At 40.0% G+C, this 24666-nt stretch overlaps 2 protein-coding genes across 2 annotated transcripts; both read right to left on the reverse strand.

Annotated features, from left to right (window-relative positions):
- Positions 1-24: 24 nt before the first annotated feature.
- LOC126400827 (histone deacetylase 1-like) lies at positions 25-5678 on the reverse strand. Its single transcript, XM_050061798.1, has 14 exons — positions 5534-5678; positions 4684-4796; positions 4467-4584; positions 4306-4380; positions 4048-4186; positions 3697-3838; positions 3521-3613; positions 3313-3421; positions 3069-3209; positions 2670-2778; positions 2436-2566; positions 1548-1718; positions 1036-1087; positions 25-943 (listed from the first exon to the last, which is right to left on the reverse strand). The coding sequence occupies exons 1-14, from the start codon at positions 5583-5585 to the stop codon at positions 916-918; spliced, it is 1473 nt and encodes a 490-aa protein (XP_049917755.1). The 5' UTR covers positions 5586-5678; the 3' UTR covers positions 25-915.
- Positions 5679-7896: 2218 nt separating this feature from the next.
- On the reverse strand, positions 7897-24473 carry lck (LCK proto-oncogene, Src family tyrosine kinase). Its single transcript, XM_050062597.1, has 13 exons — positions 24304-24473; positions 22423-22535; positions 21803-21869; positions 20744-20834; positions 19372-19470; positions 19121-19224; positions 17811-17960; positions 17570-17722; positions 14403-14582; positions 11565-11641; positions 8914-9067; positions 8568-8699; positions 7897-8442 (listed from the first exon to the last, which is right to left on the reverse strand). The coding sequence occupies exons 2-13, from the start codon at positions 22528-22530 to the stop codon at positions 8246-8248; spliced, it is 1512 nt and encodes a 503-aa protein (XP_049918554.1). The 5' UTR covers positions 22531-22535; positions 24304-24473; the 3' UTR covers positions 7897-8245.
- Between the last annotated feature and the right edge of the window lie 193 nt (positions 24474-24666).

The raw sequence follows: 24666 nt of genomic DNA on the forward strand, positions 1-24666 counted from the left end.
TTGTCAATTATTTCAGACTGGACATAACATTTTAAGAACTTTTATTTTGAAAAACTTAACAGAACAAAGCTACATAACGTTCTAGGGCAATTTTTATTGGTATTAAAATTGTGGTTGACGCATACTTGTCAGGTTAAAATGAGACTTGAACACTTATGTTTTCAGAATACAAATATATACAACAAATAATTTCTGGCATTTGTCTTGCTTCCCATCTTACAGAGTACTACACTCTGGCTATTAAAGTCCAATATTCAGTGGAATCTAACCCAGCAAACACCTGACATGACGAGATGTCAATGTGTAAAGGACACGTACTAAATTACATCCTAAAATATTGGGACTGTAATTTATTTACACTGTGCCATGTAAAAATTATTCAGGTATACAGAACCCTCTTAACCACTCTTGGTGACCAGGCAAGACCAGTGAGACAGATGTATTACAGAAAAGGATCTATTGTATAAACATGCTTCAACTACATATTCCGAGACACATGACAAATATGAGACTGAAAGACAAAACAGAGTAGCCAAAAATATCTATGATTTAAATAAATTAAATCCATCAGATATATAAAAGCATACATGTACTAGGCCATTTTTACAGAGTTGCATCACGAGGGAAAAACAAGTGTCATAGAATAAAAAGATTAATAATAAAAAAGAAAAAGCATACAAAAACAATACTCAAATACACTCAGTTTGACCTCAGTCCATAAACAGGTAAGGTTGAAAAGGTGTCCTAGAAAATGTTTGGATCCCCATCCCATTTTAAGGGAGTGGGGTCTCATTATAAAGGTATAGTTCTTCACTGATTCCCACAGCAGCAGCCTGGAAAGGTGATTTATCCAAAAAAAGTTGCTTTAAGACGCGCACCAATCAGTTGCATTGGCATCATGGGCTGTTGAGGTCCTCAGGGTGTTTTGGACTCTTCTTTTGGCCTAAAAAGGCCCAGAGAAAGGAAATGATTAACACTCCCAACAAGCCACCTCATGGACAACACGGTGAACAACTGTGTGCAGTGTTTTCTCACTTTGAAGTGTCCATTTTCTCTTCCTCTGGCACCTTGTCTTCTTCTTTTACTTCTGGAACAGAAAACAAAAACAAATTCACAGCAATCATGATAATACAGCTTCTGTGTTGTACAGGGATGATCTGACTTAATGGAATATTTCACCCACAAAATAACCAGTTTTATATCAATTACTCCCCCAGTGTTACCTTATATGTGTGAAGAAAACTTTGTGTAATCCAAAAACAACCGTTAACATGTACGATATCCTATGTTAAATTAGGAAAATTTACCTTGACCTTTTAAACATTCCATGACCTCATATTTGCCCCCACTCATGACTTCAGTTCATCAAGAGGTTTTCATTACAAATTCAATGTAACACTTTGGGTGAGTCACTGATATACAAATGATCATTTTGTGGGTGAAATACTCTTAAAATGTTTACTCGTGATAAGCACTATTCAGATTTTCTTTATATTACAAAATGGCATGAGTAAGGTGAGATGAAAATGAAAAAAATGGATAGATACCTTTTGTTTCCTCCTCACCTTTCTTCTCCTTTTCTTCTCCCTCTTTCTCTCCTTCGGTTTTGGCTCGCTTGGCTTTCTTGAAGCTGGCGGCGTTTCTGCGGCCTCCTTCGCCTTCATCCTCTGAGTCAGAGAACTCCTCCTCACATGCTATCCTCTTGTCATGAGCCCGGACTGAACATTAGCAGAGAAAAGGGTTACACTGAAACACGGGACTCCTCTGTTTCAGAAGGTTAACTGCATTATGTTAGAGATCTAAGGCCAGATGCGTAAAACTGTGTAGACAGAAATATGCATACGCTTTCTTTTCATCACATTTATAAAGCTGCAGGTACACCTCATTCTGTGTTATGAATCACAGTCACTGTGGAACTGGACACACATGCATGAGTCTCACTTCCACACCAACATTTAGCCATAAATGGATGTAGAAACGGCCTTAAGCAGCTGTCAGCATATCAATCCTTGTACCCACTTCACCACTCATTCTAACTGTCGATGAGAATTACAGCAAAGAAAGTGCAATGTCACCACATCTGCCAGGTTCTCCAATGCTGCCAGAGCAGCCGTCGTTACACTCAGCTGTGGCTATTTGTAGTGTTTGCACTACTAATTCATCGTGTTTCTGCAAATCATTACTGCAGTAAAATCTCAATCATCACTACTATTAATGTCAGAGGAATGATCGATGATTCATTCATAGCACTCACGTTTAAACCAAGTTTACAAAGTGCTTCACAGCAAGAAAATTCAACGATCACTAACAGAGACAATGACTCAAATGTTAATAGAAGTTTTAAGTTTATGTGTGGAAAAAGGCTTCACATTATTTATACATCTGGCCCCAGGTGTGAATGCGGAAGAAATTGATACTATGTGAGAGGTTCTTACTGGAGATGCGTTTGTTGGGGTCATCCTCCTCCTCATCTCCACTGTCCTCCTGTACGGCATCCTCAGGGATGGCCTGCATCTGGACTCCCGGAGCGTGCGGCAGCATACGCAAGTTCTCAAACAAGCGCTGCCTAAAGGACAGAATGCAGGTTTAACATACTGACCATTAAACAACCTGAGATACAAACCTGTACCTGTGATGTGGCCGAGTGAATGGCTGTTTGAGGCACTTACTTGATCTTCTCCAGGTAGTCGTTGGTGTTCTGATTGGTCATGTTGGAGGGGCTGATGTGCAGCTTGAAGTCAGGTCCAAAGTACTCAAAGTAGTCATTGTATGGGAGTTCTGCCAAGTTGAGATTATTTTGTTTTATCATTAATTAAAATGAATAAACGTGTCTGTTTGTCTCTTTTCAGCTGCTGGGAAACTAACGCTACTTGGATGTTTTGTTGTTTGGCTGATTAATGATCAAAGGACCTAGACACCAATTTATTTTTACTGTCATCAATATTTAATTATCTCTGACACACTGTGTAATGTTTTTATTCCTGAGACTTGATTACTACCGCAGAGAAATCCGCTCTCATACATAAACCTGTCTAATTATATTCAGCGCAACATGTGCATGTACTCACCATTGGGGATGGAGGTATCGAGGGCTACGGCAGTCTCGTATGTCCAGCAGCGTGCCACGTTACGGATGGTGTAGCCTCCTCCACCCAGCATGAGCAGTGGCAGGTTGAAACTCTTCATGTACTCCACACACTTGGCATGGCCTGAGCACACAGCAGGGAAATAATTAAGTTAAACTTTATTCAAGACAGCTGCAGACCACTTTGCTTGTAGTGACATCAGGAGAGAGATGTTTTGTTAATTTACCTTTAATGGTGAGGTTAAAGCAACCAAGCCTGTCTCCTGACAGAGAATCAGCTCCACACTGCAGCACCACTGCACTGGGTTGGTACATCTCCATCACCTTGGCCATGATCTACACAAACAACAACATCCAGTCACTCAAATGCATCTGTCCATAAAGGGAGACATCAACTACCATAACATTACAGTCAACACGTCTTTGTTTACTCACAGGTTTGAAAATGGCTTCATATGACTCATCGTCAATCCCATCCCTCAGCGGGTAATTTACAGCGTAATATTTACCCTTCCCTGCACCAATGTCCTGCGGAGAAAAGGGAAAATGTCAACTCTCTGTATGACTAAGACAATATGACTTTTATTCTGTCAAATAATTCAAAGGCTTACTCTCAGGTCGCCTGTGCCAGGGAAGTACTCTCCATACTTGTGGAAGGACACGGTCATGACACGGTCTGTGGTGTAGAAGGCCTCCTCCACACCGTCCCCATGATGGATGTCAATATCTATGTACAGAACTCTCTGGTGGTATCTGCAAAGAGGAAAAGCATCCTTTGAGTCCTAAAAATTTGGAAGTATTCTAAATTTATGTATTCATTTTATGAAATCATGTGCCTGATTGGGAGAACAAGTGGAACCTAAGCTCATCTTCAGTTTTAAAAAGACATCTAATCAACCATGCAGAGTAGCATCCAGGTATCATGCTCAACAAACCTGTACATAAGTGGCTTTTGTACTTACTTCAGTAACTCCAGAATAGCGAGCACAATGTCGTTGACGTAGCAAAACCCAGAGGCCTCAGACTTCTTGGCGTGATGCAGGCCTCCAGCCCAGTTGATAGCAATGTCCGTCTGCTGTTTGTTCAATTTCACCGCGCCGGCTGGAGCAGAGAGGAGAATTAACAGCCTGAATTTAACAGATTACTGGGGCAATGAGAGCATGATTATTGTGCAACACAGCATGTCTGTCTGAGCAGTTCTTAGAGGAATAAGAACTTACCAACAGAGCCCCCTCCTGAGAGCTGGCAGAATTCAAATAAACCATCAAACACAGGACAGTCCTCTCCCACGTTAACTGCACAGCAAAAGAATAAAAATATTATTGCTATTGCATATGCAGCTAGTTTCTTTAAAACGAACAATATCTCCGATCAAACTTACATCTCTGCATTTGCTTGCTGTACTCTGACATGTTGTCTGGCCTGATTGAACGCAGGAATTTGATGTAATCATCACTGTGATACTTGGTCATCTCTTCTCCGCTGGCTTTGTGTGGACGCTGAAACACAGACGACAAATTAGTGGCTGAGACACACAAGAACAGTTGTTGAAGTCCAGTAATTTGACTAAGAAATGCTGGTAATTTAATGAAACATACATAAATCTCCATCTTTCTGTAGAGTCCATAATTGAGCAACAGGTTGTGAGTCATGCGGATGCGGTGGGGCTTCATGGGATGGCCCTGACCATAGTAATAATTCCCAACATCACCTGAAATGTAAAGAAATGAAAACATCCCACGTTGGAGTATATGTTCATTTCACGTGCAAAAGTTAAACAAACACATTAAGTACACAGTAAACACTCTTGTACGACAACTTCCTGTACAGAGCAGGTTTATGCACTGAAAAGGTCGTGAAGGAATTCAACAAAAACTATCATGTAGGTCGGTCACGATCCTGCGACCTATTTCCCAGATACTGAACTCGAATCACCTCTATGAAACTACACAAAGTGCAAAGCTACACGTACAGCGTGGTTTGTAGTGCACATAGATAAGGGTCGACTAAAACATGATTTTACGCTGAAGTACCCGGCATTTGAAGGCAGCAAGACGAGCCATTTTAACGTTAGCTTGGTGTTGGCGTTAATTGCGGCGACAATGAAGTACTGATATCCCCATTGTTAGCTCGTTAGCTAGTAACGTTAACTAACCTAGTTGAACTACAACCATCTGAAAAGTAAACGCCCAAATTTGTAGTTTAAGGGGAACCCGCGCGTTTAAAGCAACCGGGCAAAAACTATAAGGGCATTAATACTCAGTGTGGACTTAGCGACAGTGTGTTAGACTGAGATGATGAGAGCCGCCTGCGACTCAAGCTAGCTAGGTTAGCTAACATGCCAGGTTAGCAGGAGGTGAAACAAACTGCAACCTTTGTTGGCGCGAAGTGGCCGATTTCATTCATCGGCGCGTCCGCTTTGTAAAGTAAAGGCACACCGGTACTCACCGTCATAGTAGTAGCAAACTTTTTTCTTTGTTCCTTGGGAAGTAAGCGCCATTTTAGTGCTTTTTGGCTGGCTTTCACCGCACACCGCAGGAGACAACAGCGACGAGAGGCGGATAGTTTGTATCACGTCCAATCAATAGGGTGCAATGCGGGCTGCTTTCAAAAGGGGGCGACAGAGCTGCAGGCCAGCCCACTATGTGTGTCCTGGGTGTGTGTGTGTTGTAGCTGTTTTACACTATGAAAATCCATCTCTTTCACAGTTTAACACTTGTACTACTTGCTCAGCTGTGGTGGAACAAGTATTCATACCAGGTTTGTCAAAGTCATTTTAGTTCATTAACAAAAAACAGCCCAATTTGATCTGAAGTGGGCCTGACCTGTAAAACCATTGCAGAATAACCTATAAATAACGACACCTACAAATGTTTCCCTTCCTGTTACTGTAAAGATGTACATCCTGAAAATGTTCATGCTTTTACAAAACTGACAAAACAGCCTGATAAGAAAAACAAGTTCAATTTCAACAATATAGCTCTATCTTCAGTGAGTGTCTTGCACACATGTGCATATATATCCACTCCTGTGTAGTTATGCTGACACCACCACACCAAACTAAAGTGAAGAAAGGAGGTAAAATGACCCCCTGCCTTACAGACCATTTTGCAAATTAAATGTTGTAGCAGTGCCTTAGCAATAGTGTTACACCAGTATTGTTTTAAGATATAACTCTGATACAGCTGCTGTTTTTGCACAGTGTTCAATATCTTTAAATGCGACCACAATAAGAAGTCATTGTTTCACAGAGTCGTATTCTGGTAAGGGTGGAGGAACCTCTGAAGCTGTATTTAACATGAAGAAGGCTACTAACTGTTCAGCTTGCCCCTGGCAACTCTTGGCCTTCACAAGTGTATCAATGTCAGGTTTGCAAAGTCATCCAGTGGGCTGGATTGGACCTTTTGTGGGGCTGGTTCTGGCCCACTGGTTGTAAGTTTGACGCTCCTGATTTAAACCCCCTTCTTAATTAAAAGTAGTAATACCTTAATGTAGAAAAAAATATAGAGATTTTATCAAAGATGTAAAGTAGGAATGTAAATTCTCATTTCCTGCAGAATGGTTCCTGTAGTATTATTGTATTATATTTTAGGATTATTAAAATCGATGCATTAATGTAGCATTTTAATAGCGTAGTTGGTCAAGGAGAAGCTTTTTTTACCTTCTTTAGTCTGTTTGGTTGTTTAATCAACAACAATGCCTCATATTTAATAGCTTACTAAGTGGAATCTCTATCATGTGGTTCAGGAGAGAGAAAAGTGGAATGGAAAAATACAACTGAAATACTCATGAACACCCACATGTTCTTCAAAATTGTTGGTACCTAGTTACATACAGAGAAATGTTGGTTCCTCAGCAGTTCTTATAGGCCTCGGTATGGTTCTTAAGAGGTTCTCTACTGGTTCTTCAGCTTAATTTAGTTTAGTTTACTGGGGAAATAATAAAAACACTACATTAAAATAGCCTACAAACAGTATATATTTCCAAAGAAGAACACATTAAAGCAGTGGCTCGCAACCTTTTTATCCTCATGTGCATGAAACATATTCCAGGTTTGAAAAGGTAACAAAATATGTCTCTCAGTAAGCATTTAGTACTGGCTTCAGAATCTTTTAAGGCCCCATTTCTGAGAAATTATTTATATTTATTTATATTTTAGGTAAGTAAAAGTGTCAGTTAGAAGCATATAGACTTGTCCATGGTATCACCTGGCATAATTCAAGAGTCCCCAGGCTAAAAAATGTACTAACGAAAGTGCTATTTGATACCTGTGATGGCTCTATATAGAAATATTTGACAAAGGTGCTGTATACCACCTTTAAAAGATGGGTGACATATAGCACCAAAACACGTTCCTCTATGATTACGAGCCGAAGAAGTGCTTGGGGTAATGTATAGCACTGCTTTTGTTCAGAGTGTACATTTCACCACTGCTGCTCAATATCATTAAAAGACTATGTGCGTGATCACAAAGATGCTGTCATATTTGTTTGGAAATCTGCACACTATGTTGCCACCAGCACACAAAATCAAAATTACAGAGTCCAGAATGCAACATGATTTAATCTGATAAACTCAACTAAATGCACATATCAAACTTTTGAGCTTTTTGTGTCTGTTTGGTTATGAAACATGTCACCAGTCATACGGTATAAGTACAATGGCTGATGGTTCATCAGGTAAAGTGGGTTGTGATGGGTTCTGCTTTATTCATTGTAACAACAAACAACATCCATATAAAGCTTTTTACTGTAAGTAAAACAATTTGAAAACATGTATTTAACTGCAGAGGTAAAACACAGCCGAAGCACTTTAACCATATTTACATTTTAATGATGAGCACCAGGAGAGCAGCTACTTATTCAGCTACATCAGACATCAGCAGCATAGAGATCACTCTCCTTTCTGCTGTTGGCTCTACAGTGATCCAACAAAAGTTTTCATCATTCCACGTGTGATTGTATCATATCTAAGAGGCCACTTCAGAACAAGTTTGGTGCAGAAACAAAGTACTCTGACTTGGAAAAGCTACCCTATCAATAGAAAGGCATGTACTCTTCAAGAACACACACAACAAAATCCGGCATCCTTCTTCACAGGCTGTGCCTTTAGTTTGAGTATATTTATTGTAAGTCTGTATGTCTCTCTGTCCCATCAGGGCTATTCCTGGTACTGCCTCTCTGTGGCAGTGAAGAAATCCTCCAGAACGCTCCTGAGGTATTCGAAGGTGGGCCTGTCCTCTGGGTTTTCCCTCCAGCACAGACACATGATGTTATGAAGCCCATCTGGACAGTTTTCTGGCTGCGGCATTCTGTAGCCTCGCTCCAGGTTCTGGATCACCTCTGGGTTGGACATACCTGAAGGAGTATGGCAGTGAGTATGATGTTGTCAGCACTTATAATCTATGCTAGATTTGTAATTGGATGATTTTATAAAATGATTTAGTGAAGGACAAGTATGAGTGCAGTAAATGAGTATTTACCGGGGTAAGGTATGCGTCCATATGTCACTATTTCTGTCAGGAGGATCCCAAATGACCATACATCTGATTTTATAGAAAAGGTGCCGTAGTTAATAGCCTCTGGGGCCGTCCATTTGATGGGGAACTTTGCACCTATGAACACAGGAGGATTTTTTTAAGAGCATGAACGCTTGGAGGTGCAGCACAGACTTTTATCAACCTTTGATTTTTGTGTTCCATTCAAAATATTTCCATGCCAAATGCACTCAAACAAAAACCTACAATAAAACAAATGATATCGTATAGAACACACTATCTACAGGCTCAAAAGAACATGTGATATAATATTTGTACAAGGTCTTGTTACCCTCTCTTGCCGTGTATTCATTGTCCTCAATCAGCCTCGCCAGTCCAAAGTCGGCAATCTTACAGATGAGCTCACTGGACACCAGAATATTGGCTGCTCTCAGGTCTCGATGGATGTAATTCTTCTCCTCAATGAAAGCCATGCCATCAGCTACCTGCAGGGGGCAGCACATCATCAGACAAGCCCTATGATTGCGTGTTCAGACATGAAATGAGCATGACTGACCTGTTTTAATATTGTGTAATATTTGTGTGTGTGTTTGACAGATGAACTGGTTTGGTCAACACCCAAACCAGGGAGTCAACCGCTTCCCCAGGTCAGTTTCTTATACCCTTTACCCTGTACTCCACCCAGGTACACACAGCTGAGCACGCTCTACTTCCTCATACTGAAAGCTGCAGTCCTGCCTTTACCTTGCTTCAGACTGTCTGCTTATTCCAGTGACTGTGTTTCTGATTCAATCAAACACTACATGAGTCATTTCCACATAGGCAGACCTCAAAGGAAAACTGATACTACTTGATAATCTAATGAGTGAAGCAATTGGTCTGTGAGGCATCTAAACCAGCAACCAAGAAGATTTCCACAGAAATCACCGCCCACAGTTAATAAGCATCTGTCATTTTGTGTCTGTGTGTTTAGCTCTACGATTTGCTGGCTCGGTGTGATGTATATTTCAGACATAAGAATCTATCACCCAGGTGTGACTGGCCCTGAGGGTCTTGTCAGAAACATGAGATGTACGTATGTTTGTGTATTTCATGAACTTCAAACGTTACCATGACTTCCCACTCAGACAGCCTACTTCTTTTTTTGGTATGTTTCAATCTGAAACCATTATTTTGCATTCATTTAATGAGGTATCTGCTCTGCTCTCATTACATATACGTGTACACACATTTTAAGCAGGCGGATGTGGACAGAGTGTCTAATACTGCGGAAGAGCACGGTCATTAAACACTTGAATTTTTATGGTACGTCAGATGATGGTTAGAGTTACTTGCTTTGCCCTTTAACCACGAATGCTATTGGTGCATGACAACTGACTTGAAAGCATCTTTCTGTAAAAAATGTTCACCACAAAGCTCTGTGTAAACTCTACCTCTCTGCGCCAAGCTCTAAGGCGTCGGAGAAATTGCCTACTCCGGATGAAGAACCTCTTGTCTTGTTAGACTTTGAAATTTCAGTCTGTCTTCCTGTGGTTGAGTTTTCCATTCCCACACCCACAGTAGGCCTACACGGGAGTCGAAGTTCCTTTACTGGCATGTAACATTTCAAGACGTAGGAGTGGGCATAATCAGAGTTCGACATTTTTGGAAATACTGTCATTTGCTTTGCTGCTGAGAGCTAGACAGGAAGATTGATGCCGCTCTCATGTCTGTATCCTAAAAATTAAGATAGAGCCAGTATCTTAGCTTAGCATTAGGATTAGAAACAGGAGGAAAACGCTAGCCTGGCTGTGTCTGAGGGTAAAAAAATCTGCCCACAGGCACTTCTACAACTCATTTAACAATTTAAATATGGTATTTAGTGAGCTATAGAGGTGGTGGTAGGTGGATTTTGTCACCGTCGGAAAGAGCCAGGTTAACTGTTTCCCCCAGTTTCCAGTCTTTATGCTAAGCTAAGCTAAAATAAGATAAGCAAAGCTAACTGTCTCCTGGCTGTAGCTTCATATTTAACAGACAGATAGAGTGGTATCAATCATTTTTACCCAACTCTCAGTAAAAAAGAGAATAAGTATATTTCCCAAAATGTCAAACTATCCTTTTAACTTACTGTCTGTGTCAAACAATGTTCAAACATCTGGCTGAACTTCCTAAATAAGTCATTTGTCAGGGTTCTTTGTATATTCACCAGAGCCGGCCCTATCCATTAAGCGATATAAGCAGTTGCTTTGAGCCCCCAGGTCTAGAGAAGATTTTTTTAATGATGAAGAGACAATAACGAAGTAAAAATTGAAGTTACTTAACAAAAGCTGACAACATTTTGTTCCATTTTTGACAACAAAAAGTGACAAAATAAAAAGCTCAAAGATGGGCAGAGTGGACAATTTAGGTAGAATATGTAAGTAATTTACTGTCCCCTAAAAAAAGCACTTCCAGGATTCACCTTGATATTTACACTGTTAACTTTATGTGTGACAGTACACAATCGTTGACACTTTGGCAGAGCAGTGATAGAACATCTTACTGTATGTCCGTGAAAGGCAGCAAGACAAGGTCAGATAAATTAAGCAGAAAATCTGCATCATTCAGTTTCAGGTTTTGTCACCGTGCCCTGATTATGACTTTTTAGCTGAGTTGGCACTGTGGCGAGCAGATAAAAGATGGAGTGTGACAAAAAATAACGGTGGTGAATTTGTTCTCTATTCCGGCTGTTTGATAGTGACACACTTTGATTTGTGCCAACGTGTCTAGACCAACATTCATCACAATACACATGCACGCCTGCACACACACCCATACAGCTCAGCCGTTATTACAAGATTAGTGTTGAACGTAAGCCCCATTACAATAGTGGCCAGTTTCCTGTCTATGAGGATCATGCTGAGAGAACAGGAAGTGAAATAATAAATGAAAGGGAATGTGGTAAATGGAGTATGCAGATAAGAGCACAGACACATGTAGTAAAAAAAAGAAGACATGTCTTGCCTGAGACGCCATGTCTATCAGAGTGTTCATCGGCAAACTGCTTCCCTCCGTTGTTTTCAGGTAATCCACTAGGCTACCTGTAAAAGTGACATTCAGGTTATACTTCTTCAGAAAAACTCTTAATTGGGTTTTTATTCACTTACTTCCTACTGCTAAAAAAGCTGTACAATGTGAATTTATCTCACAAACCACGTCAGCTTAAACAGGGTCAACCTATTTCTGCAAATAATAAACTAGGTTACCACCACCAGTACATCCTGAATAATACAGATGCACATACTCATTTACTGTATTGTGTGTGACAGTGCTATTTACAGAAGATTAAAGGTCCAGTGTGCAGGATTTAGGTGGATATATTGGTAGGAATACAATATAATATCATGTTTTCTTTCATGTATGAAGCATTTTTATCTACACCACTATGTTTCTACAGAGGCCCAGAACGGACAAACCAAACACTGGCTCTAGATAGGGCCATTCAACTTTTTACATCACCCACCATAGTCTGCAGCCCCTCCTTAATATGAAACTGCTTTATTCAGTGTTTTTACCAGTTTAAATCCCCAGGTTTGTTTGAGAGGAAGAGACCTCTGCAGCTAATTCAGCTCCTGGTAACAACCTACTGAACATCTGGATCTTAAGTTAGCAGAGAAAAAAGGTGAGTGCATAGCTAGGCAGGCAGCTCGTTTCCGAGATGTCAATCAAATATTTTACCGGTTTAAATAACTGGATACGTTTGTTTTGGAGAGGAGGAGACCTCTGCGGATAAATCGGCTCCCAGTCACAACCTCCTGAGCACTGAACACTGAAGGAATTCTAACCAGGAGAAGTTTCAGCTTGTCGCAATCTGCAATCCTCACCACTAGATGCCACTAAATCCCCCTAAATCTAGGGGGATACACACTGTTACACACACTGTTATACACACACTACACACTGTTTCTTTAAGCCATTTGTCCAGAAGACTGATGATATTTTCCTTGGTCAAAAACATCATGACTCCTCATGGACATAAATAGACAGCTGGACCAGAATAGCAGTTCAAATCAAGGAACACAACACTGTGAGGAAGTACACAGAGCATCAGTCAAGTTGATTTATAGTTTGTGACAGCAGACTTTGTGTTGAGTTTGATTAAGACAGAACAATACCTCCAACCAAGTCAAACCAAAGGAAATACTTCAAGAGGAATGACTGTGCCAGGAAAGAGGAGGCCTTTGCTCCTCTGCTTAACTCCGGAAGACTGCTTTTGAAGTCTGAGAGCCAGAGGAGCGCTCTTTGTCAAGGTCACAAAGGAAAGCTGGGATGACACGCCTGTTATTTTCCATCTTTGTTGTCTTCAATAATAATAAAAATAAGAGGAGGGGGACAAGCTGAAAAGACGGGAACTACGAGCCATCCTTTCTCTTGACAACAGAGGCGACAATTGTGTCCTGTCCACACGTGGATCCCAGACAAAGAGGCAGCCTCATGTAGAGCCACTGCTGGTGGTTTACAGGCCACTCATACAAGACCATACAAAGGCACTCCATTCAATTGAGCTGTAAGGCTGCTGCTGTGTTTGTGACAGCATCTCTCTATGCATTTTGTTATTGTTCCTCCCAGTGAAAAAGAATTACAGAGACTTTTGAGGTTAAAGTGATACTGGATCATTTCCATATGTGGGCGTAATAAACAATTACATGGCATAGAGCTTGTAATATGGAATGTTGTTTGCAGCTGTTACCATGACCCCATTTTGTTTCTCGTGTTTGCAATAATTTCTTACGTATTGTGTTTTGTGAGAGGATCCAGTGGCAAGATGCTAAACAAACTGCCATTGTCAAAATTTGTTTACTACTGCAACCTTAATAGCGTTCCAGTGTTTGTGCACATGTGCCTGTGAGTGTCTGTTGATGCATGTGCGTAAATCAGACTCTGAAATGTAGCCAAGTATCATCAAGGGGTCTCGGTGAACAATAACCTGATGAATCATCCTCTCCTATTTTAACACCCCCCTCGTCTCAGACCGGCCAGGAGAGACTTCCCCTCGGTGAGTAAACACCAGTAACCTGTCTGGAAAGGGGCCGGACAGAAGTGAAAGTTCATGTTTGCTTGGAAAGATTTTAGCACAGAGCGGTGAATACAGGAGAGTTATGAGGAGAAGCTGAAAATAGCCTATCAGAAGACAGGCCACTTCAGCAGAGCAGCATGCTTTGGGAGGCATGACTTAACTCCCTTATTTAGGTTTGCTCTCACAGCTGCATTCATGTCCAATAAACGGGTGATGATTAAACCGTATCGGTCCCGAAATGTGTATGTCATATCATATCTTAAATCAAGTGCTGTGGTTGTGTGATTAAAAGGTGTACAAATAATTCAACAGAGTCACTGGAGTCTGAAAAAACTATGACTCATGAGGGTGAAGCACACGGGGCAGCCCAGTCTTTTGTTCAAGCATGCTCTGGCACCCATAGTCCAATAACAGATCAACATGTTTGATCCTGACCACCTATGACGTGCCACCGCCTGTAAAACACTTCTGTTTCTTCGCTCCGGGCGGAGAGCTTATCCTGATGACACTGCCTTTGGTGTTCAGGATAACGGGGCAGGAGATTAACGATCGTTTCAGACAGGCTTAGACATATTCTAGGTAACAAAACTGAACTGAAAGAGATGGTATGATTACAGGTTTACTTTTTAATTTAGCTTCAAATGAGCATTCATTTCATGGAAATACCCTTGGACCAGATTGTCCTTTTTGTTTGATACTTTCATTGATATCTGGAATTCCCTCTCAGTCGTTGGTGTTATTAGTAAATTGCCTCAGGCTGTGACACATAAAGGACATCTACCCACCATTTTCCATGTACTCTGTGACAATAAAGATTGGCTCCTGGGTAACGACAGCAAAGAGGCGAACAAGGCGTGGATGCTGCAAGTTCTTCATCATGTTGGCCTCTGCCAGGAAGGCCTCCACCGACATTGTGCCCATCTTAAGGTTCTTGATTGCCACCTTCCTGTCGTTATTGTAGACACCTGAAAATAAACATTTCAACATAAGTGGGTCTCTAAAAAGCATTGATTTAAGACTTTACAGTTGTGCTAGCACTCCTTTGAGGCTTTGGGGTAAGGGTGCTTTGAGCTAAATGCCAACATTAGTATGCTAACAACAGAGTGCTGCAGGGATACGTTTTGCTGTGGGCCAATGCAGAAGTTTGGATCTTGGATTAAAGTTTGTGATTTTGAGTTAAAGTTTATGATATTTACATGTTTTATTTAGCGAAATAATCCTCACAAATTAACACCACTCTTATAATTTGTGAAGCGTAAATGCAATCACCAGAGGTAAAAAGCTACTACTAGCGAACTACACCATGGTTGCATGACTTCAACTTCGCCACCACAGCAAGGCTGTACCGTCATGTCCGGCGTGATGGTGCTTTGTAGTGTCTTTAAGCCACTCATTAGCAGCTACCTTTTGTAAGACACGTAAGGCTTCAAAATGTATGAGTTGGGTATTTACTGATGTATTTCATTCCATAGATCAAAGTGTGAAAGTCTTTTAAGCTACACGTGTTAACCACAGACCTTACAGAAAAACACCCACTGACTTTGAGATGAGGCAAGTGGGAGTGCTAAAATGCTAACTCACTTCCAGGTATTAGGACTAATTTCTGTGCCATTCTATAACAACGCTAACATGCTGATGTTTAGGTAATGTTTTATCAAGTTCACCACTTTAGCATTTTAGCTTAGCGTGTTAGCTTGCTAACATTTGCTAATTAGCACTATACACAAGGTAGGCCCAGCAGAGACTGTTGGGTATGTTAGTTTTGCAGATGATTGATCATAAACCAAAGCACTGGACAACCGTTCTAGGAAGGAAGTGTTTAGGAATTACATTGAGATGCAATAAGTCCAGAGTTGTTGAGACATTTGACTCAAAACTACAAATGTCAATCACATGATGGCGCTAACAGAAAAGTCATGGGATCACCAAAGTCGGTATGTTTCATCCCTGGGAACCATGAAAGTCTGTAACAAATATGGTGCCAATCTATGAAAAAGATGTTGAAACATCTCACAGGGTAGATGAAAACTTGACCCTGTACCTGTACCAGTTTTAATGACAATCCACCTGATAGTTAATGAGCTATTTCACTCAGAACCACAAATGCTACCTTCATGTTGGTGCTAGAGTACAGGTGGAGGGATCACCAAAATCAGCAGGCTTTATCTTTTGTAAATGTTTGTACTTCATTTCATGACAATCCATCTGATAATTGTTGAGAAATTTAAATATGGACCAAAGCGGTCGACCCACAGTCATTGCCTTCCACAGAGTCATGCTGGTAACATGACTTATATTTTGCACACATGAATTACTACACCATGTGGAATGCAAAAATCATAGACTGTATAAAAGAAGTCGATGTAGCCACTGTGATGTCACCTATTGGTTTGTAGACTAATGTTTTGACAGCATAAGTTTGCCTTTGTTTCTGTTGCCTTGTTGGTTTGTTGGAGCCAAAAGTGACCATATTTGGATGAGAGGTTGACGCTACCATGGATACGCATTGCTACTTCTCTATCCTGATTGACAGGTCACCGTGGTAGCAACTTGTCAATCACAAGATAGCCACAAAGCCACGCCCCAAAGCATACCCTGCTTTATGGTGCATTTAACTCTAACTGGGACCATGATTTACAAAATGAACGTCACGCTGTATTGAAGAAGACTTGAAACTAATGACTGAGACCATAAACTAATTAGGAGAATGTTTACTAAGGTATTAAATCAAGCGAGAAGTAAGATCATGTTCTCATAGACCTCTATACAATTGGACTTCTTTTTGCAACCATGGAGTCATTTCCTGTTGGCCATTAGAAAGAATGCAGATTTAAGGCACTTCCGTATTGGCTTCACTTTCAGACCCCAAGGCTACGTCCACTTCTTTAATACAGTCTATGTTAACGTGAACCAGGAGAGCTTTCACCTCTCTTTGTAGGTTCATAAACAGCGGTTGTGTCATGAGTTGTGATCAAATATGTGCTAAACTAACAACACTTCCACATGACTCTCATGCAAACAGCGTCTCATTCCAGATCTGGTACACTAACTCACCCGTATATCCTGTCAATCAAACTCACAACCAACCAGTTCCATCTCCAGTCATGTAACACGCTGAGCACCTCACACCATGCATGAAGCATAGCAATGGGAACAAACTACATTCACTACTCAAAGAATTTCTTCACCTCTTTTATCTACAGTGAAAATCTCCTCACCATTATCACATATTTGGATGTTAACTAACAAGGATATAAACTTCTTAGCAACTGACAGTCTCTGACTATTCAAATTTGTCCCTGCACCACTGTTTGGGTGAGGATAAAGAAACAAACACAGCGCCAGACTACTTGCAGCTACTGTAAATAGAGAGTGGCTGTGAAATAAGGATAAGTTCCATAGCTGGCCTAATGTTTATCTCTAATACGGCGGTTTGTTTGGGACGTTGAATTGTGCTGGCAAATGAGGATGGAAAATAGAGGGGAAATACTCCTCTGATTGAATAATAAGAGGGTTGTGGCACAGATTATTTCGGCTGATACCCTTGTGTTCAAAACATTTTGTCCTCTTGTTTGACTTAATACTGCACAATGACAATAGACATTCATGCAAGTATTGTTCAGAGGGTATTCCTCCAAGCTCTTTAGAAATTTAGATTTATGTAGTTTGAGTGAGGTTGCATAACAGGGATAATATGTCTCATCATTCTCCAGTTAACCAGCTCATACAAGCCTACAATTAAGACTGTGTTGAGGAAACTGTTCTGCAAACGCTGCAGAAAAAACCCTGGCTAAAGGCTTTCTAGCAGCCCACAGCTTGATTGAGTAAGTGGGCTCTGTAGTATGTGATGTATCTGTGTAAAATGGTGCAAACCCCTTAAAGCAAGACCTAAATGATTGGATTTGATTTAATGAATCAGTAATATGCCCATATTGGTGTCTCTGTCACTCACCCATCCAGACTTCTCCAAATTGTCCCGCTCCAAGTCTGCGCTCCAGCTTCAGGGACTCACGTGGGATCTCCCACTCATCCTGCCACCAGGGCTTCTGTGGTGCCCTCGACTGACACGGCTTCACCAGCTTTGTGCACAACCCATCTGGATCACCTGGATGACACAAAGAGGAGATTTTCTAAAATGTAGACCCCACATCAATCAGCAGTCTTGAGTAATCCCGTCAAGAGTCTGCACGCACGTGAGTGATGCTGGACGAGCTCCTTCAGCGAGTTAAAGGATATCTTGGCTGTGATGTAGAAGCCACCGTTGTCCATGTTGCGGATTCTGTAGTGCTTGACTCCTTCACCAGAGTTGTGGTCCAAGTCCCTGATTGATAAGGAGAATGATCCTGGAACAGAGAGAAAGTATTATCAACATGAAATGATGCAGAGAATACAAGCCTACAATTAAGAGAAATGATGCAAATGATGCAAATGTCTGAAAGTCACAAATCAAATTAAGTTTTAAACATCAGTTTGGAGGGCGTATGGGTAGCATTTTATCACCAGTGTTAAGTGTGCGTTTTTGTTAATTTAGAATGAGCCGTTTATATCTACAAAAGGAGGCCCCATCGACCATGTTGCACTGCCATGCTTCTATATTAGCCCAGGACAGACAAACTAATTCGCCATTCGCATTTTCCCATTTTTATGTCAGCAACCATATTTAGCAGCTTCTCTGCAACAAGCAGCATCAGAAAAACACAGATTTTTTAAAGTAAAACTGCTTTATTCAATATTTTTACTAGTTTTAATCACCAGGTCCATTTGTTTTGGTGAGGAAGAGACTTCTATGGATTATATGGATCCTGGTAAAAACCTCCTGAACATTCGGATCTTAAGTTATCAGAGAAATAAGGTGGGCACACAGTAGCAGGTTCTGGGCTAGCAGCCTGTCTCTCATGAGCCAAACAGCATCAGAGAGACACTAATTTCTAACGTGAAACGTCTTTATTCAGTGTTTTCACAGGTTTAAATGACCAAATCTGTTTGTTTAAAGAGTAAGAGACCTCTGAGGATAATTCAGCTCCCACTTCCTTACAGGAATACTAAATTTGTTTCAGTTATTGTTCTAAATCTGTTTTTTTTCCTACTGCTTTACAGTACAACAAATACTGATTTATGACACATCTAGTGGGGTTTGCTCTCAGTGTTTGTACTGCATTTCCAACACATGTAGTACAATGAATGAAATGTACATCACAGTAGAAAAGCAAAACTGAAATGAAAAGATGGAGCGAGTTGAGAAGCAGAAAGGGGGTTTGAGTGAAATGGGACTTACCACTGAAACACTAGCAGTAATAACAAAACTGAGTGGTATAAAGGATACCACTCATTTTATGCATTGTCTCACTTGTATAACACATATATTGATGTCTAAAAATGTTACACGAACAAGTGTAACAGTGGATGAACATGCCCAAACATACTGCTGAGAAACCACCTTGTGAAATAGAAACTAGATTATTTGTAGCCTATGAGTCAATGCCATGATGAACTAGAAGATCACCTGGGGTTGTCTCGCTCTCTCGAATCAAGAAGGAGCCCTGCGTATTCCCAGGAGCGAGGAGCAGCCTCATGGCTTCGTTTCTAGAAATGTTCTTAAAGAACCACCTGCAGCAAAAACACATAAAATGCATTACACTTTGAGCTAACCACTTCCTTTCCCTCAGGGACACAGTATGTATGATATGAGATGGGTGTTGGGGTTGAGTGACATGGCGATGAGAGCAGTGTAGTTATGTTTCCTGTATGACGTACGGTTCAGTCTCCACTGTGTTCATTGCAACAAAGTTGAACGGGATGTAGCCCTGCTGGCCTGTGGTGAGAGACTCTGCCAAGTACCACTCTGGATCATCCCTGGATGCCAAAAGAGACAGCAATGAGTCAGTTTACAGAAGCCTGCAGTGACGCCTCACAGCAGTCGAGACTTTCTGAATGGATGTGTGCACCTTCAGAAAGCAATTTCAATTCGCCCCCTCCACAGGCAAAAGGGTCTTTGCAATGTACGTCATGACTGCAAGAAATGAACCGCAAGAGACAGAAGAGATGCTGTGAACAATATTCACCACATTGTATCTACAGTTTGTTAAACCTTTGACAACTAGAGGAATCGGTCTCCCTAAAGTTATATTATTTATCATATGTTCATGCCTACATTTTTTAAGGAGCCTCCAACCAAACGCTGTACAATTTTCTGAGTGTTTTTTAAAAAAATTTTTTTATCTATTATTTAAAATGCTTCTTTTAAAAAAAAATCTTTTTTTTTTTTGGTCAATTTGTCTACATTATCTGGTGCCAGGTATGTAAAACACTACATTTCTGTCATTTTTATTATTATTTTATTTATTTATGTTTTTTTCCATAAAAATTATAAATATAGTCTAAAAGATATTATATTACACCTTAAAAATTACAGAGAACAAGAACATATTGGCGTTAGTGGTAAATACAGCCCTGATTGAATATAAAAAAACTTAAAAATAAACTAAAATAAACTATTAATAAACTAGTTTAGTTATTTTAATTTAGTTTTAGTTTGCTGGACCACTGAAACCAAAACAAACCAGTCCTCTTTAGCCTTTTCATATTTATAGCCATCTTGGGGTGTTGGTGGCTTAGTGGATAGAGCAGGCACCCCATGCACAAGGCTGCTGCTGCGGCCCAGGTTCGACCCCAGCCTGTGGCCCCCCACTGCATGCCATCACTCCCCCCCCCACACACACACACACACATAACTGTCCTATCTATAGAGGCAAAATTGCCCCCCCCCAAAAAATATTTATATAGCCATTTTTTTTCTTTTTTTTTTTAAATAAAAAAGCCATTACATTTTCCCTAATAAATAGTTAGCCTTTAGTCCCCTGTCAGAGGAGGTGAATATAATGGTATGTGCCTTAAATCACAAGACCATCGTTTAAACTCAGGTTTGATTTTTGGAGCTGAAAATAATAGTTAACATAGCTGGATGCACAGGGGTTACAGTGCTGCATACATGCTGTAGTGGTCCGACACACTCAAATGGAGTTTCAGGTGCCGTGACAGTTAGTGGATGGTATGCATCGTTGTCGAGGCTGAAATATCATCATAAATATTTTTACCAAGCTTAACTGTATATTAATCAGCAGCTTACTTGTTGAGGATCTTGAGTTTGTCTCCCTTCTCAAAGCCCAGGTCACCGTCATGGTTGGGTTCATAACTGTATATGGCGACCACGAGGTTGTCTGCAAGAGAAATATTGTAAGTTTGTGTTAAATGAAATGTAGGTGAAATACAGTTTTACTCACAAATGTGCCTGTTAGAATAGAATTAAAGCTTATGGTATGTGCTGTGTGTTTAAATATGTTTTATACTGATCATTTGAGGAATGGCTGCATCTTAAAGCTCAATGGCAGTGGTAAATGGAGAGACTGGGCATCCCTGCCTTCCATGCATTGTTAAATTATTGATTTCATGACTGAAGATAAGGCGTACAGAATCAAATACAGGATGAAGATACGGGACACGGGGGGATGTGAAGCCCCAGGGGCTGCAAATGTGGCTACATTGGCTGTCTGATGAGTTAGAAGTATAATTCAATCCATAAATAAAGGACACAGTGAGGTAAACAATTACATTTTTTGTAAAAAATAAATAAATAAATAAATAAATATATATTATATATANATGAGTTAGAAGTATAATTCAATCCATAAATAAAGGACACAGTGAGGTAAACAATTACATTTTTTGTAAAAAATAAATAAATAAATAAATAAATATATATATATATATATATATATATATATATATATATATATATTTATATATATAATATTTGTAAAATATAAGGGAATTAGAAAATGTTCCACGAGTGAGTAATTAGGAAGATGAGAAGTTGAAAGATGTAAAATATGCAGTAGATAAAAAATAAACTTCTTAACTTCACTTTAATTTGGGATTAAGTAAAAAAAAAAAAAAGGCATTTTAATGTATTTCCAATATATATTTACTAATGTATGAGCACTCTGCCTGAAACTGAAAAACTTAATCCCACACTTAATATTTATTAGTATTTTATGGTTGTACATTATTAACTCTAATACTGTCATTGTGTTTATCCACACTTTACGACTACTTTACTTCACTTTACTTCTTGCACCTGTCAATACTCAGACACAAACATGCAGAAAAATATGCTGTATCTCGTCACCTGGTAAAGGCGATGTAGGGGGCGAATGCTGTGATGGGTAGTTGTATGGAATCAACTGGTCTGTGTACTGGTGAGGGAAGAACAAGATTAGACTTGCATCTTAAATTCAGCTTTCCAAAGAACGTCAGAAGACTACCACATGTCACTTTCAGTAAAAGATATGTACATTTCTGGTTTATGACGCAGATATCATCAGCAACAGTTACGTGTTTTTTTTCTTCTCCCAGACAAAATGTCTCGCTGTATTGTGGCACACACAGGTGTTTTTCTCCTTTATTTCTAATCTAATGGGACATCTAACCCGTGTAGAGGAAACAAAACAACATCGATGGAATAATTAGTCTCCCATTTAATCACACACACACAAAAGACAACTTCCCTTGCAGTTATGTAAGTTATACAACTTTTCTGGACTCAAACATACAATAGCAGATTGTACCTTTCTTGGTATTGGTTAACAACACAACATGAATTGGGGCAGTCCATGTGATGTTCACACCTTATCCAAGTGGTCAGTCACATTCACCACCACTAAACCAAAACCCATTCATGTCGAGATCACTTATACACACACACTCACTCATACACTACATCAGATACATAATGCACATTGAACTTACTGGATTGCATGACTGGGGAGGTATGGGGCAGTTGCAGTGTTCACAGATTTCATCCAGATTCTCAATCCAGTCGCTGTCTGAATAATCCGAACTGCAGTTACACCCCATCTTTTCTGCAATTTAGAGGCTCAAATTATGTTTCAAAAAGTATTAAGGGCATCAGAGTGTTCATAAAATAATTATTGCTAATTTTTAAAGGCAATTGAAAGTTTTTTTTTTCCGGTTTGGCCGGCATTTTCGATAGCTGTGTCGTCCCCAAGTAAATGTGTCATATAGATCCAAAACAGTTTTCTAAAAAAAAAAAAAAATCCCTTAAACCCTTAAACATAGGACGTAAAAAAGGAAAACTATTTTCTAAGTTTCAGAAAGATTTGGGCTGCATTTAAAGTTTTGTCACTACAGAAGACACAAAATGTTTTCGTTTCCGAAAACTGCTTCAATCGGATGTGACTGAGGGCCTCGCCTCAAAATGGAGGCTCATTGGTGAACCAGGCTGGAAACTAAGAGCCTAACACCTATAAAAGCTTTCATTTTAGGCACTATTTTGACACGGTATAAACCTGCACACATTAGTCAAATAAAATCACATCCAGAACTGTGACAAACAGTGTCATTGTTGCTGCCACTTTCAGCACGTCACATGCATTTACATGATCTAATTCTACCTCAGACTTGAATAGAAAGCTCTATAAAACTCTACAGATACTAATCTGGTTTAATCCAACGTCTGCACGTGTTCTGTATTGTGTTTTACACCAGTGTACAGCACGAACCGGCTTTCTCAAGCTTACTTGGCGCCCCTTGGGCCACTCATGGAACAGGGTCAGTGGGCTAATCGCAGCAGCCATGTGTCCCAAAGGCTCGCAGTCGTGAGAAAAATCTGAAGAGGCTTGACCCGGCAATAACAACCCACCACTGTACTGAGACCCCGAGGAACGAATCACAGGAGGATCACCAGTTTTCTTGAATTATCAGCACTCCTACGCCTACTGGCCAGCACTCAGGGAGTCACACAAACAAAGTCAGCATTTTCCATTGAGGGGCTACCCTCTTCTTCTCACCATGAGCAGCTGAAGGCCTTTCCAAACAAATACTGATGATTGTTATTGTTTGCAAAGTGTCAATGGTATGTAAATAATTAAGACATTTTGGCACTGTCGGTGAAGCTTGTAGGCTAATAAAGTACACCTTTTCAAACACACCATAAATACAGACAAAATTAGCATGTTTAAAAAGACATTTACATGTGGATTGTCTTGTTGCTGCACCAATTTCATTCCAGTTTTGATGTTTCACATTCAAATTTGTTTTTCTGCCTCACATCCGCTCATCATTATCTACATTATCTCCCACAAAGAGACAAGTTTGTGTGACAGCTATGAATTTACAAACACATAAATGACTCAATTTTTATATTAGATTTTTTGAAAAATGAATTAACAAGACACAGGTGCATATTTCATTACAATGAGAAAGCATCCTGTTGTTTAATGTGGTCACATCGTTTTTGTCATTTTTTTATTCATCTAATTTTCATCAGCTGTGATGATGACACAACCAGTATCTGAATATGTTTTGTTACCAGACGTTAAGGTTAAAATCAGGCAACAACATGTTGATTTTAGCTGACTGGCCATTACTCCTGGGTGTGGACATTATTTTTCTCTAGGTCAATTTTCAAAGTACAATCTTGTTAATTAAAAAAGTACAAACTTCCAACTGTAAACAACCCCTCTGATTTATGTGGCATATTTTACATACACGTATGATAATTACAAGGAAATGATAATACAGTAAATGGCCGTCTATCTAAGTCACACTCTTTTCTCTATATATTATAAACCTATGTAACACTGATAGAATCACAACTTTGAAACTCACCTCTCGATATGAAATGTCTCTTCAAGCCTCCAATAATATCAGATTTCACGTGCCGCCATGGAGATACTCTTTGTCAAATAGTTATCTCTTTTAAAAGAGCTATTTAGCAATAAGTGAGGTTTTCACTACTGTAGCCACGGTGTGAAGATGTCATCATCCGCCCCTCTTGTTATAACTATCTCAACACCAGAAGTGCTGATGTGTGTGTGCGCAACACTTTGGAGGAGTGGAGGAGAGCGACCCAGTGAGTTTCCTGTCGTTGAAAGGTTGAGGGTTGCTCTGCAAGGTTTCTAACAGGTGCTTTACCATGCAGCTGTGTGTGCGAGCAGGGGGGAACGTTACAGTCTCCATGGTAAAGGGGTC

This window comes from Epinephelus moara, chromosome 14 (genome assembly GCF_006386435.1).
Source record: "Epinephelus moara isolate mb chromosome 14, YSFRI_EMoa_1.0, whole genome shotgun sequence".
Classification (NCBI taxonomy): Eukaryota; Metazoa; Chordata; class Actinopteri; order Perciformes; family Serranidae; genus Epinephelus; species Epinephelus moara.